At 27.1% G+C, this 14,140-nt stretch overlaps 1 protein-coding gene and 2 long non-coding RNA genes across 3 annotated transcripts; all 3 read left to right on the forward strand.

Annotated features, from left to right (window-relative positions):
• The first annotated feature begins 3,349 nt into the window (after positions 1 to 3,349).
• On the forward strand, positions 3,350 to 4,184 carry LOC108835964 (uncharacterized). The gene is made up of 2 exons (XR_001947041.2): positions 3,350 to 3,915; positions 3,998 to 4,184. It is a non-coding gene; the product is annotated as an uncharacterized LOC108835964 (long non-coding RNA).
• Positions 4,185 to 8,526: 4,342 nt separating this feature from the next.
• Positions 8,527 to 9,858, forward strand: LOC130507866 (uncharacterized). Its single transcript, XR_008942472.1, has 3 exons — positions 8,527 to 8,789; positions 8,988 to 9,113; positions 9,577 to 9,858. It is a non-coding gene; the product is annotated as an uncharacterized LOC130507866 (long non-coding RNA).
• A 1,769-nt stretch (positions 9,859 to 11,627) lies between these two features.
• Positions 11,628 to 12,927, forward strand: LOC130507889 (pectinesterase inhibitor 2-like). Its single transcript, XM_057002609.1, has 2 exons — positions 11,628 to 11,964; positions 12,492 to 12,927. Exons 1-2 carry the CDS (start codon positions 11,779 to 11,781, stop codon positions 12,834 to 12,836), a joined length of 531 nt encoding a protein of 176 aa, XP_056858589.1. The 5' UTR covers positions 11,628 to 11,778; the 3' UTR covers positions 12,837 to 12,927.
• Positions 12,928 to 14,140: the final 1,213 nt, after the last annotated feature.

Below are 14,140 nucleotides of genomic sequence, written 5' to 3' on the forward strand. Positions count from 1 at the left end.
TAGAAAATATATTTTTACATAAGTAAAATAGAAATTATCCATATATATATATAATTGTAAATGTAAAAATAAACAAGCTCATGAGTCAACTCATGTTCATCAAAGATCGTTCATATAACTCATGATCTAATTTAAGCTCGATCAATAAAATCATTTATTAAATGACTCTAAAATATAGAAACCGTGCTAATAAAAAAATGAGTTGAGCTGAGCTAACTCATGAACTATAGCTAACTAGGTGATTTCCCGTGCTCATGCACGGGTATAAATATTAACAAAACAAATATATTATTAGAGTTAGTTAATATGTATTTTAATTTTTAATTATTATGTAATTTGTATGTATGATTATTTATAACTAATAATATGTTATTTTAATTAGGCATGTGATTTTGGATATATAATATTTAATCAGGTTGATAACTATTTAGGTATATTAGATTAGATATAATTTTCTAAATTCAACAATAAACTTTTTAATTTTTAACAGATTAAAATTTTGATTAATTTTGCATCTAGTTGATTGTTTTTTAGATTTCTAAATATAGTTTAATAAGTTTATGTAGATTCATATAAGAAAATAGCTTAATATACAAAGAAAATATTTTTATTAGTTTTAAAATATATATAATATGTCTCTTATTTCTTCTTATGTAACAAATTGTATTTCTTTTGTTGTATACGATTCTTTAACTCTATTTGTACTTCGGTATATCAATAAACTTGTTCAAACAATACATATGTACATAAAATTACTTAAGATTATTTTAAAGTAAATATATAATTTTAATATCAACATTAGTTTTTGGGGAACTTTTTATTTTAAATTATAATATGTATATTGTATATTTTTGTTTATAAAATTTATCATTGTTCATTCAATTAATATTTCATTTTCATCGTATATGTTATTTAGAAATAATATAGAAAGGAAACAAAAATTATAAAAAATAAAAAAAATTGATAGTAAGAGTTAGATATAATATTTTAATTTATTAAGTTACCTATGTAATTAATCATCAAAAAAATTAAAATAAGGGATACACGTAGAAAAATGACTTCTCTAATTATACACTTTGAATATGTTAGTTTCTTATAGATAGTTTTATCTATGTGATTTAAAAAATATATAAAGAAAGTCTAAATCAAGTTTAAAATTAACAAAAAACTATTTTAAAAATATAAATTAAACATCTATGTACTATTAATTCTGATATTTTTAGCTCATTAGAAATATTTTGGTAATGTTATTGAAGTGGTTTTTAATCATATGAGAAAATATATTGATAAAGAAAATAATTATATAACTTAATATACATATTATGTTATTTAAGATTATATTTTAAAAGAAATAAATTATTTTTTAATCCAACATTATTTTTTTGGGAAATTTCCTTTTTATGAATACATAATATTAATTTTCGTTTTTAAAATAATAAATGTTTCTTTGATAAATGTTTTCTTTTATTATATATGTTATTTGGAAATAATATAAAAAGGAAAAAATATAAAAGTTGATAATAGAAATTAGTTTTTTTTTTTTCATTAATGGTAGCTATGTAATTAACCATCGTAAAAGTTAACGTGAACGCGACACATATGAAACTAACTTATCAAATAATATTATACAGATTTTAAAACAAAAATTTATTAGTACTGTAGATTTTATTTTTAACCATTATTTCAAAATAAATTTGATTTAATTAATATAAAATTAAGATGTTTTTAAAACATATTTAAAATATATGTATATATTTAAAATTATAATATTAGATATATTTTAATCTGTTTATTTTGGTTAAATATATTAAATCAATTATATATAATTAATAAAACTGATATAAAATTAATAATTATCAAAAATTAAAACTAAACAATATTTATAAAATTTGTAGATATATAAGAAACTAATGATTTTAAGTTTAAGTTTTTTAATTTTTTAAAAATTGTAGAAAATTATGAAAATTTAAAATAATAAAAAATTATAGTTATAAAATATAATTAAATAAGATTTCGAAATTAGTAATTTTCATGTTTGTATATATTCATTTTAATGAGGATCTATGTGTTATTATCATATTCTAAAAAGTTTACCAAAAATATAAATCAACATAAATGTAATGTATGAGTTATTGTCATATTTTAAAAAGTTTACCAAAAATAAAAATTAACATTAAATATAATTGTCCATGTCATATTAATCTATAAGAAATGTCATCAATTTTAGTAGCCATGCCATATTATTTTTGTGAGAATGATTATAGAGAAAACATGTGGCAAAATCACTTCTCAAATATAGTTTAGGGGATTTTGACATCCCCAATTGTAAGGATAATTATTTTCTTGTCGAATGAATTTTCTACTTTTCGAAGTATTCTAAAATTCCTAGAATGGGAAATCTAGACACTAGAACGTCTACATGAAGTAGAAATTGCATTCACGATATATTTTTCATGGTTCTACCCAAGGTGCTTTCTACATATAATTTTCTTTTTGCGAAATTTAAAGAAGGTTCAGTTAATAAAATATTCTAAAATTATTCCAACTTCCTAAAACGTGTTAATCGATTTGCCTTGTGAAAATATCAAAAATGTTTTTTCCTTTTAATTAAACATTTTTTTTTAAAAAAATCCTTTTTATTAAACTTTTTAATAAAACTTAAAACTTTTAATTTTAAAGTTTCTAAAACGTTTGTAAAAATAAAAATACTTTGTAAGATGTTTTTAATAAAAAAATAAAATTTTGTAAACTTTATAAAAATAAAATTTATGACATTTTTTAATAAAATACTAAATAAACTTTATAAAAAAATTACAAAGTTTTATTTGTTAAAAAGTTTAAATCGTTTGTAAATCTTTAGTTTTATTAAAAAAATATTAAAAATAAATTTAATTTTTTTTTTTTGCTTTTAATTAATCTTTTAAAAATTGAATTAAAATTTTAAGTTGTGTTTAATCTGTTTAATTTCATTAATCAAATGTTAGTTTTGGAATTATGGAAAAGTTATACTAAATGAACAACTCAAATATCTTTATATATAAAGTTTGGCTTTTTTTTCTCCTTGGAGGGATTAATCCCACGTGTCACTTTCATTTTACAAATTTATTGCTTTCTTTTTTTGTTTTCTAATGGGCTTAGACAAGATTCTTTTGGCCCGTGCCACCTTCATGTCGTTCGAGCTTCTCAACTGACTTCGAGGTCATGGCAGCGTAACGGTTGTCGATTTGATCCACTCAACAATCTGTTGGGTTCTTATTGTGTTTTCAATACAGGCCCAAAATTAATATGTTTCTCCATTTTCTATAAGAGAGATGCTGAACAGAACAGCCGTTAGCATCTAGACCTCACCGCCTCTGATTTACGTTAGCGTAACGGCAGCAGTTCTCATTCACTCACCCCATTAAACAAAGCATTTCGTCATTTACTCACCACTCCACCCACTCTGTCTCATTGAATCAGCCCACCCTCTTCCAAGGTAATGGATTGAAGCTCCACCTATAAATTATTTTGTTGTCTGCGATGAACAGCCTCATCCTTATGAAATCCGAAATAACAAGCTTTGTCAAGCACCAATTCAAACAATGGCAACTTCGTACATGCCCGTCTGATGGCAAAAGGCTGCGAGCTTATGGATGTCATCAAAGAGGCAGTGTAGTTGAATCCAACACTGTCCACTTAGTTGTTGTAGTCGTTAAGGCAGAGATCATCCGTGAGATCATCCGTTGATGGGTCTGCAATAAGTAGTGCCTCATCAAGAGAAGAAGAAAAGGAAAATGTAGATCATTCAGATGAGGTCTCAGTAAGTAATGCAAGTGACATGAACACAGAATAGGTAGAAGAGTACGAAGCCTGTGTTTACATCACAATCAAAGCTTTACCAGATGGGACTTGCGAGCTTAGACGCGGCAGCTTCAGGTAAAAGAAAGAAATAACATTACCCTTACTCTTGCTAAGAAAGGCTTTAAAACAAACAATTGACAACATTTGCATTTTGTAGTGGAGAGAGGTTTGGAGAGACGAATGCAACATTGTGGTGGGAAGAGAGCAAAGTTCGGATTTAGCAGCAGTACTTGTGATGCTATCTGCAAGAATCTTACTCAGCAAAACCAAACACTTTTTTAAACAAATGTTTTAGTTGGAGAGTATCTATACATTAGTGGAAATAACGGCTCTGAGATAATGAATGTGGTTTCTTAATAGGCTAGATCCCTTCTTTTCATCTTTCTTCGTTGTTTTGAGCTTTCTTCAAATCTTTGCATGAGTTGTCTGTAAATGATGTAGATAGGTCTAATTGCAAATGTTTTCTTAATAAGTTTAAATATTAATTTTTGGTGATAAAAAGTAGTATTTGATTTCTTAATAAGCCAACTTTATTAGTTAAGATTTACTACTTAACTACAGTTGCTTAATTGATCGTAGTTAAGACCCAAATAATTATCGCACCCTGCGTTACAAAACTAGAAACAATCAAACGAAAAAAATTTAACTCTTTAATTAAATTAACTAGATCTTGACCCGTGCGACCGCACGGGTATTAATTTTTAGTTTTAGTTTTTATTTATTTATACTAAATAGTATATTTGTAATATTTGATCGTTTTATATTGACTAAGGTAGGGGTGAATATTTGGGTCTCCACTCGAATTCGGTTAAAATTTATTCGGATTTGAGTTTTTTTTAGTTTAAAGATTCTAACTCTATTCGAGTATTTATAACCTTTGGTTCCGGTTTGATTCAGATCTTTGCGGATTTGATAACCCGTTTAAACTATTTTTAAATTTTCAAAATTTATATATCTTTAAATTTCTCTAAATCTAAAGCCAAAGTACCTAAATTAAAAATTAAAAATAGGTTTAACTTGAATATTTGGATGAAGAATAAATATATATTTTAAGTATTTTTGATGCTTTGATTATTGTTTATCTACTTTAAATGTTAACTTTTGATTATTTTTTATATTTCAAATATTTTAAACAACTTAAAATAGCTTATATCTTAGATATTAATTCGAAAAATAGCTAACATATTAAAGTATATAAATATGATTTAAATACATTCGAATATCCAAAATATTTCGTTCGGATAAGGTTTGGTTATGGTTCTCTAGATACCAAGTTTGGATATTATCTAGTTTCGGTTTAAATTTGCTACTACTTTTTTCGTTCAGATTTTTTAAATGAAAAATTGATATTATAATTTCCAGAATTGTTTGTCTAATAAAAACATTTTTTTTTGAATTTGACATTGATTTAATGGAGAAGTTAATGAAGTGTATTAAATTCAAATTCAATTTTGGAAAACACATTAATCTAAGTGGAAAAGACAAAACATTAAAATAGGAAGTGTCATTTAATTATGTATTTAATTTAAATATAATTTTGGAAAATACATTAATCTAAGTGGAAAAGACAGCATTAAAATAGGAAGTATTATTTAATGTCAGTGGCATACCATTGTAATTAAAAGTGAAAACTAAGGGGTATTTTATATGGGTACTTCTCTTTTAATAATATAGATGAATAACACAAAGTATTGGTACACAATAAATTAACTTAGTCAAAATTCCCTTTTAATTTCACATCCACGCCTGATATGTAACATTTGCATTTCCACGAGTATGAAAATTGAATCATCCCACACAATACTACAGTATTACAAATCAGATTAACCCACCAAGAACTCCCTCAAGACATGCAAAGTGATATCATCTCTAGAGTGACGCAATGGTCAAAAACCACCATCCTTCGTGTTATGTCAATACTGGCTGAAGCTGCAATTTTTTTACAAGAATATGACAAAACCATGGACTATCTATCGAAGTGCATCTCTAGCAACGTATGATGATCTAACAATAAAATTTTTGATAGCCAGGAACTAAAAAAGTACATTATGTCTAAGGCATTCAAAGATATTTTTTAAGAAAATGCAGCTGTGAGCTTCCATCATCTACAAAACTCAGCAAAAGGTTCATATGTTGATGCAATTTACCTATGCGGTATAACCATACTATACAAGGAAGAGAAAGGCGATATGAGTTAAAAAAACATCATTGCATGGAATACGATATGAGTTAAAAAAAACTCGAGTGTTACTTCACCACTCTACAAGCAACAAAGGCGACAATATCGTGGCATCCAAACAACGTTAACAAGAGATGTGACGAGTGCTATTAAATTCGTCTTCTTCATTTGAGATGCAACCCATAAATTTTATATCTTAAGATAATGCTTCTTTAGACTTCTTCATATATGTAATACACATAAAATATATTAGTGGATTTATGTTCGTCACAACAGAAAAGTATTATCAATCTGCTACCTTAACGATTTTTGTCTATGTCTGTTTTCTCAAATATATATATTTCGTAATTTTCACATTTCCACTGTATATCTATATTATTAAAACTGAAGTACAAAATCGGAGTGTTTGGAGACATGAATTACAGTTAAAAATAAGGTTTGTTTGGAAACATTGATAATAATATTAAATGAGAATTGTTTGGAAACAAAAATATCAGTATATTTACTTCCTTTTATTTACACTTTTAGTCATTGCATTTATAAAAAATTAGGTATTTTCTTTTTGTAATTTTTTATTTACAGATTTTACCACCACATTTAAAATCAATTTAAATTAATTAATTATAATTCCAAACTTATCTAAACAAATTGATGTCTCCATATATTAATCATTATTAATATGTAAAATTACTATTAAAAAATATTTCACTTATTTTGGCCAAACACATAAAATTATATATATTTTTATTTTTTACAAAATCAGTTAGGCATAAACATTCGGATACCCATTTAGGTACGAGTCGTTTCTTTCGGGTATAGATTTTTTGGGTTTTGAAATTTCCTTTTAGTACTTCCTTTTTGTGTTTTTTATTTATAGATTCTACCATTGCATTTAAAATCAATTTAAATTAATTAATTAAAATTTCAAAAATTATCTAAACAAATCGATATTCATCTATTGATCATTATTAATATTGTAAAAATATTAGTAAATAAAAAATTTCTATTTAACTTCATTTAGCCAAACACATAAAAATATTTTCTATTTGTTTACAAAATTAGTTAGGCATATACATTCATGTATCTATTTAGGTACGGGTCGTTTCTTTCGGGTATATATTTTTTGGGTTTTGATATTTCTTTTTAGGTACTTCCTTTTTGTATTTTTTATTTACAGATTCTACCACGGTATTTCAAATCAATTTAAATCCATTAATTACAATTCCAAAACTTATCGAAACAAATCGATATTCATATATTGATCATTATTAATATTTTACAAATATTACTGAATAAAATTTTATATTTCATTTAATTTAGCCAAACACATAAAATATTTTTTATTTGTTTACGGAATCCGTTAGAAATAAATATTTGGGTACCCATTTAGGTACTGGTCAATTTTTTCGGGTATGGATTTTTTTGGTTTTGATATTAGGCCACGTTTGGATATAAATTTATGTGTAAGTTTCAAATTGAATCCCCCGGGTCTGTATGAATTTTGTTCTGATATATAAGAAACTAAAAATATTCAAATAACGAAAGTATTTGAAAATGATTTATATTTGAACAAAAAATAATGGCTGCACATAACAAAAAATCAATATAAAAGTACTGTACTTTTTGCATTCAAAATCATTTTTTTAACAACAAACTACACAAATATGTTTATTTGTATAAAAAATGAATTACAATTTAAATATTTAATTAATATATAAATATGTCATATTGTTTAAATAAATTATCAATATAAAAGTATTATACATTTGTGTTCTAAAATTACTTATTTTAACAACAAGTCAAATAAATATATTTATTAGAGAGAGAATAAAACAAAGCCAAAAGCACATAGTTTACCAGAGAAACTCTATATGTCGAACTTATTATAAAGAAGATTTTAGTAAGATAAATACATTCAAAAATTACAAACAGATAATATATCTCATAAAAGTGAAATATAATATCCGCCCTTTCAAGGGCGGGTCAAAATCTAGTATGCTATTATTATTCATAATAGTTAAACTAGAAACTCAATACATGTCCACTACGAAGACTTTCTTCAACTTCCATGAAACGATCAATCACACTATCAAAAGATGGCCGCATTGACACAAATAGCAACAAAATCTCCAGAAAAAATTACAAAATGATTAAAACAAATGTCTAACGAGGAGAGATTGAAGAGTGGTATTTCGTTATTTATATCTCCATATGATCGATACATGTATTGCTTTCTAAGATACCGTTGAAAAAATGTTCTAGATTATAAAACTATAGCCACACCATATCAATATTGGCCAAACCCGTGCTACAACATTATAGCTCCTAGTCTTTATATATAAAAGAGCCTTTTAATCCCTCCTGGGGCGTTCACCTCAGCATCCACGTCACAAATTCGATTCACGTAGGTGCGACACGTGTCCTTTATCTCTCAACGCATCGTTTCATTTAATCGTCGGTTTGGGCTTTCATGGCGTAATTTCTCTGATTGGGCTCCGATGTCGTGATATCCGTTCGGCCTGCTAAGATGATGACGCCTCTGAATCGAATACGAGAAGATCAACGTCTTCGTGCGGCGGCGAGACGGTGACCTTTGTGCTTCTTCTCACAACCAGAAACTGTCTGATTTATGACATCCTCTTTAATCCCGTTGATTCTATCCCCCACGATCTGTCTTTAAAGCATTCTTTGAATTGAGAGGCGGTGTGGTTTCGGTATAAATATATGTAAAGACAAGCTAAAATTTTGAAACGCAGTGGCGAGCTAATGGGTATAGACAAGCTCGCTTTAGATTTCAGTTTTGTTTGTCGACTTTGTTTCAGTTTGTCTTTTTTATTACCAAAGTTTTAATTCTAAAGCTTTTGTTTATCTGATAAAGTTTATTTCAAAATCTTTCGTTTATGAGCGATGAATCGATTTTTCTGTCAATTTGTTGACCTGTTGATTATCAATCTTTTTTAATTTGCAGGGCTAATTATTTGACTTGTGTATTGTTCTCGGATAGACAAATCGCTTGATTTTAAGGAAGTTGGGAGAGTTGTAGTTCAGTTGGAAAGGGAGGATGTGACTTTACTCAATCCTGCCGTTGCTTCAAGTAAGATCACTTCACAGTTTTGTTCTTTCTTGGCATGTCTCCAACTTCTGTAGTTTGTGTTTCTTATTTTGTTACCATAACTGATCAGTTGAACTTAGCTTCTGGTTATGTGTATACCTGACTAAACGTAAGAAGTTAGTCTTCATCCACCCAGAAAATACTAACATGGATGGGACTTGCTTTCTGTTTTTTAGACTGGTTGTGTTGTTAATATATCTCTTAAGTGATCAATTTGTTGCTGTATCCATATTTCCTCTGAATGTTGTCTGCTATTTATCCGGTGTCTAATAGAACTAATAGGAACATGAGTTGGGAATTCTCTTCTGGTCTCTGATATGAACTTCCAAGGTCTAAAAAGGATTTGTGGCCATTAGTTAATCTCATCATTTTTTCGTTAAATGTTTTAAGATTTTTACCAAGCTTTTTAAAGTTCTCAAGATTTGTGGTGACCTCTTATTACAAGAAAGAAAAGCAAAGAAAACAGCATTACAAAAAACAGGAGGAGAAGGAAAAGTTGAGCTGAAAAGCAGAGATGGAGAAGAGGAAGGAGCCCGATAGGTGATAGAGAGAAGTTAATATCATCATTATCACTCAATATTTAAACTTTTTCAATCAATTATTACAAGTGCAATTATCCCCAGAGCTTGATATGCAAAAGAAGCTGTTAATTTATTTTGTACATGTTGATCTTACGCATTCGGAACGTGTGCAAGTTTTAGCATTTACAGTTTGCAAGATGTTAACATAGTTTGTACATATCGTTCTTATGCATTTAGAGCTTTCGGTTAGATGTGAGTTGTGGCACTTATCTGATTTCTGACACAACACAATTCTTTTATACTTTTTGGAATAACTGTTTTGAACAAAGCCAACTTTGCGAAAATATTACGACTATGATCATTGTTAGCCTTCTTAATATCTAAACTTTTTTTGGTATCAGTAACACCTAAACTTACTATTTTAATTAAAACACTTACTTTAAAAAACTATGTTCATTTTAATACCTGAATTATCCTCATTTTAATAATAAGTTTTAAACGAACCTAATAAATGTTTAAAACATAAATAAAAAATCTTTTAAAAAAATTATCTTTACTTTTAAGTTTGGATAATTTTAATTTTTATAATATTAGTTGCAGTTTTAGTTTTAGATTTTGTTTTTTTTTTGGATTTTAAAAATAATTTAATTATTCTATTCAGAGTTAAGAGTCAAGTTTTCTAAATGTTAAAATACTATCAGATATTTAGTTATTTTATTCTTAAACATGAAATAAATTTTTAAATTTAAGATTTTGTTTTGAATTTTAGAGATTTTTAAAGTTTTGCTTTAAGCTTATTAATATTTGATTAAAATTATCATAGTTTGAGAATTAAACTGAAAACGTTATAAAAGTAAGTTTATTCAAATGCAGCTTAGATTAAGTGATTAATTTGATTTTCAATATATTTAAAACTCAAACAAACATGTATAGTCTTAAATAATAATGATCACTTTTAAAAAATTATATAGTCAACCTAACTTAAATATAGATTTTCAGTTAGAATGGATCACTCCGCACTCCATATTACTTATAATTTCTCTAAAAACAATTTAAATATTAAATCTAACTGTTACTTTAGTTAAACTAAACTAAATATTAAAAAAACAATATAATAGTCTTCAATAATTTTTTTATAATTAATAAATTTGCAACTTTAAAATAAATAGTTAAATAATGGATAAGTTGTTTTAATAAAAAATATAAAAGTTAGTTTTAATGTCAGTTAAAATAAATTAACATTTTAATTAAATTCTATTATTTGCTATCCGCCCGTAGGGCGGGCCTTTTCTAGTGATATTATAAAATGGTATCCGTATTTAAAAGAAAAAAATATGATATTATACTAAAGGGAAAACCATACTGCTTTTTTGTTCTGTTTTGGAAAATTTCCCTAAATTCAATTACTTATCCTATGGAATCTCAAAAACATTAAACATTGTAATCTAAGAGTTTAACCGACTTTTAAAATAATTAATATCTGTTGGATTATAATTTTTGGGAAAACTATGACAGAGTACTTCGCGAAATAATTATGATGTTTAGGACAATGAATTTTTGTGGAATGATTCTCCTTTGAATGTTGAACATTGATTTTCTTAAAATAGAACTAAATATATGTAGATCATAAGATACCAATTACGGCTTGACCAAGATTGACCAAGAAAAACAATTAAAACAATCATTAGTACGCACAGATCCAAATCTTGATATATTTATAACTAATTAATTTAAAAACGTATCCTATGGAATCTCAAAACATTAAACACTGTAATCTGTTGGATTGATAATTTTTGGGAAAATTATAACAGAATCCTTTGCGAGTTAATTAGGATGTTTAAGACAATGCTTTTTTGTGGAATGATTCTTTTTGAATGCTGAAATTTAATTTTCTTAAAACAGAACAAAATATTTGCAAATCATAAAGATACCAATTACGGTTTGACCTTGACTAAGAAAAAGAGTAAAAATAATCAAGGTGATATCCAGCGAGATGACTAAAGTTCCTGAAATTTATATTGTTTCCTTCTATCCATAATTCTAATGTATATATAAAGACACTTAAGTAGAACAACAATATGAATCCTAACAATAGAGGTTGAGGGAAATAAATTCTCTAGCAAGTCATGACTTCTTCCTCTAATTGTTTCTTTTTTGTTTCATTGGTAGTCTTGTTACTATTTTTCTTGGGATCTACTTTGACCATGGCTTCAACAAAAGACATTGATTCCATATGCAACTCTGTCGGGAACAAAAACTTCTGCCAGCAAACGCTCACAGCGTATCCTCCCGCTGTCTCTGCAACTAACATAGTATTACTATTTAACCCCTCATTTTATTTTCTATCTTGATCCAACAATTCTATATATTGTTTGTTTCCGATTTAATATTACACCAATTTCATTTTCTGTCTAATTAATGGGTCCTATTGTTTCAACGGCAATCAGAACGAGAAAATCCTACAAATAAATCATAAAATGGGTAATTAACTGTTTTGCAGTCTTATGTTTTAGATTCCAGTTTTCTTTGTGTTGGGAGGAGATGAAAGGATGTTAGGCTTTACGATTCATGTTAATCTATGAGGATTCAAAATTTTAGTATTTGATAAATTCATTGATTTTACTGTTATGAAATCTAACATATTTGCTTATTTATTAAGTTAATTAATTTCTTAACAAGCGTATGGGAGCAAATGTGTATGGGAAAACGTTAAGAGATTTATTTTTTAAATAAAGCTATATAAATACATAATCAGTATTATGGAAAACAATTTGTAACATAATTATTATTCCTGAAAAACTACAATTCTCAGCAAAATTGTGTTTTTTTCTAAATATAGGCCAAACTTGTGAAAGCCACACTGGACCTTGGAATGACCGAGGCTAAAAAAAGGGCAGGTTTTGTTGCCGGATTGGAAAAAGAGCCTACATTTAAGAAATACTTTAAGATGTGCAATGAATCCTATACCTCAATAGTGCTGAATTTTAGAAGTGCTCGACTAGAAATCGAGGATAACGATTCAGAGACTGCAAGCTATGATATAGCTGTTAGTTATGACGATACAAATATTGTGAAGGATACAATCGGCAAGAACACTGACAAGGCCTCAAAGAGTCTCATGGAGATGACATTAGTTATGGAGGATTTCATTAATATAGCTTTTGTTGCCGTCGACAAAATATGACGCAATTATTGAAATTTTTATGGTACTCAAATCCCAAAATATGATATTTAAACTTGAAATATAAATATAAAGTTCAATTCTGATTAATAAAATGCAGCATATCAGCATTATTGGTATATATTGAATGTTTACGCGAAACTCATATAAACATGCATGTGTTATTTTCTTGCTTAGTTTTCTCTCTTGCGGTTTATCTTCAAACCTTAAAATTGACATAGCAGTTTAACGTTAACCCTACAACAGAGGTAAGAATCAATAGGGGATCCAAAGAAAGGAGTAACATAGAAATTAAGAAAAAATATATATGAACTGCTCCAAACAAAATAATGTGAAGGGGATACTTTTGACAAGAAAAAAATGTTACAAATAATCCAGTTGTTTCAGAAACCACTCATATCTATCACACACACTATGAGAGATCAACGGAAAGTGGCCAGTAAGTTACATCAAACAACACAAGGCTCGTTAATACAAAATACAAATATTTTTGGCTCAATTTTTTTTTGTTTCTTGCGAATTTATATGAATATTGGCCTCTTCACTGAAAAAAGCTAAATGCATCTATATATATATATATATATATACTAGGGGTTTGCAGGCGCTACGCGCCGGTTTTACTAATATTAATATGGTTTAACTATGGTTTTATATTTTAGAATATTTTTGTACAGTATTTTTATAAAGAAAATATGTCCCAATGATATTTAGAGGTATATTAATTTGATTGTGGTCTTTGCATAGTTATTATAAAATAAATTTAAGATTAAATACATGCATGACACTTTAAGTTTAAATATATGCATGACCATTTGAAAGTGTAATAGTCTAATTGTTTATCATTTATTTGAAAATTATAAATTTTAATTATGATATAAGATTAATTTATAAATGTGCATCATCATACAATAATCATTTGGAATCAGATGAACTCTTATTTTTCATACTTATCAGCTTTATATTTCTTAGCCACAACTAATTTCCTATCTTCTTCTTGTTTTTAATTTCATAATTTGTCTGCAACATATTAGACTATTAGCCTTATTTGGTCACAAAGTTTGTTGTGACATTGATTGTTTTCCAAATCATGGAATAAACAATAATACATCTTACTGTGAAGCAGGGGGGGTCTTGAAAGAAGTGGGGCTCCAAACAAATGAAAAAATGGGGACCTCTAGCATATTTGAAAATAGAAAAATTATGGGTAAACTAACCCTTTTTTTTAAACAAAATAGAAGAAGAAAAATATAATTCTCACACAAAAAGCTAAAAGGATCGTAAACGTGGGAAGATAAAAGGTTTCTAAA

Source organism: Raphanus sativus, chromosome 2 (assembly GCF_000801105.2).
Source record: "Raphanus sativus cultivar WK10039 chromosome 2, ASM80110v3, whole genome shotgun sequence".
In the NCBI taxonomy this organism is placed as follows: Eukaryota; Viridiplantae; Streptophyta; class Magnoliopsida; order Brassicales; family Brassicaceae; genus Raphanus; species Raphanus sativus.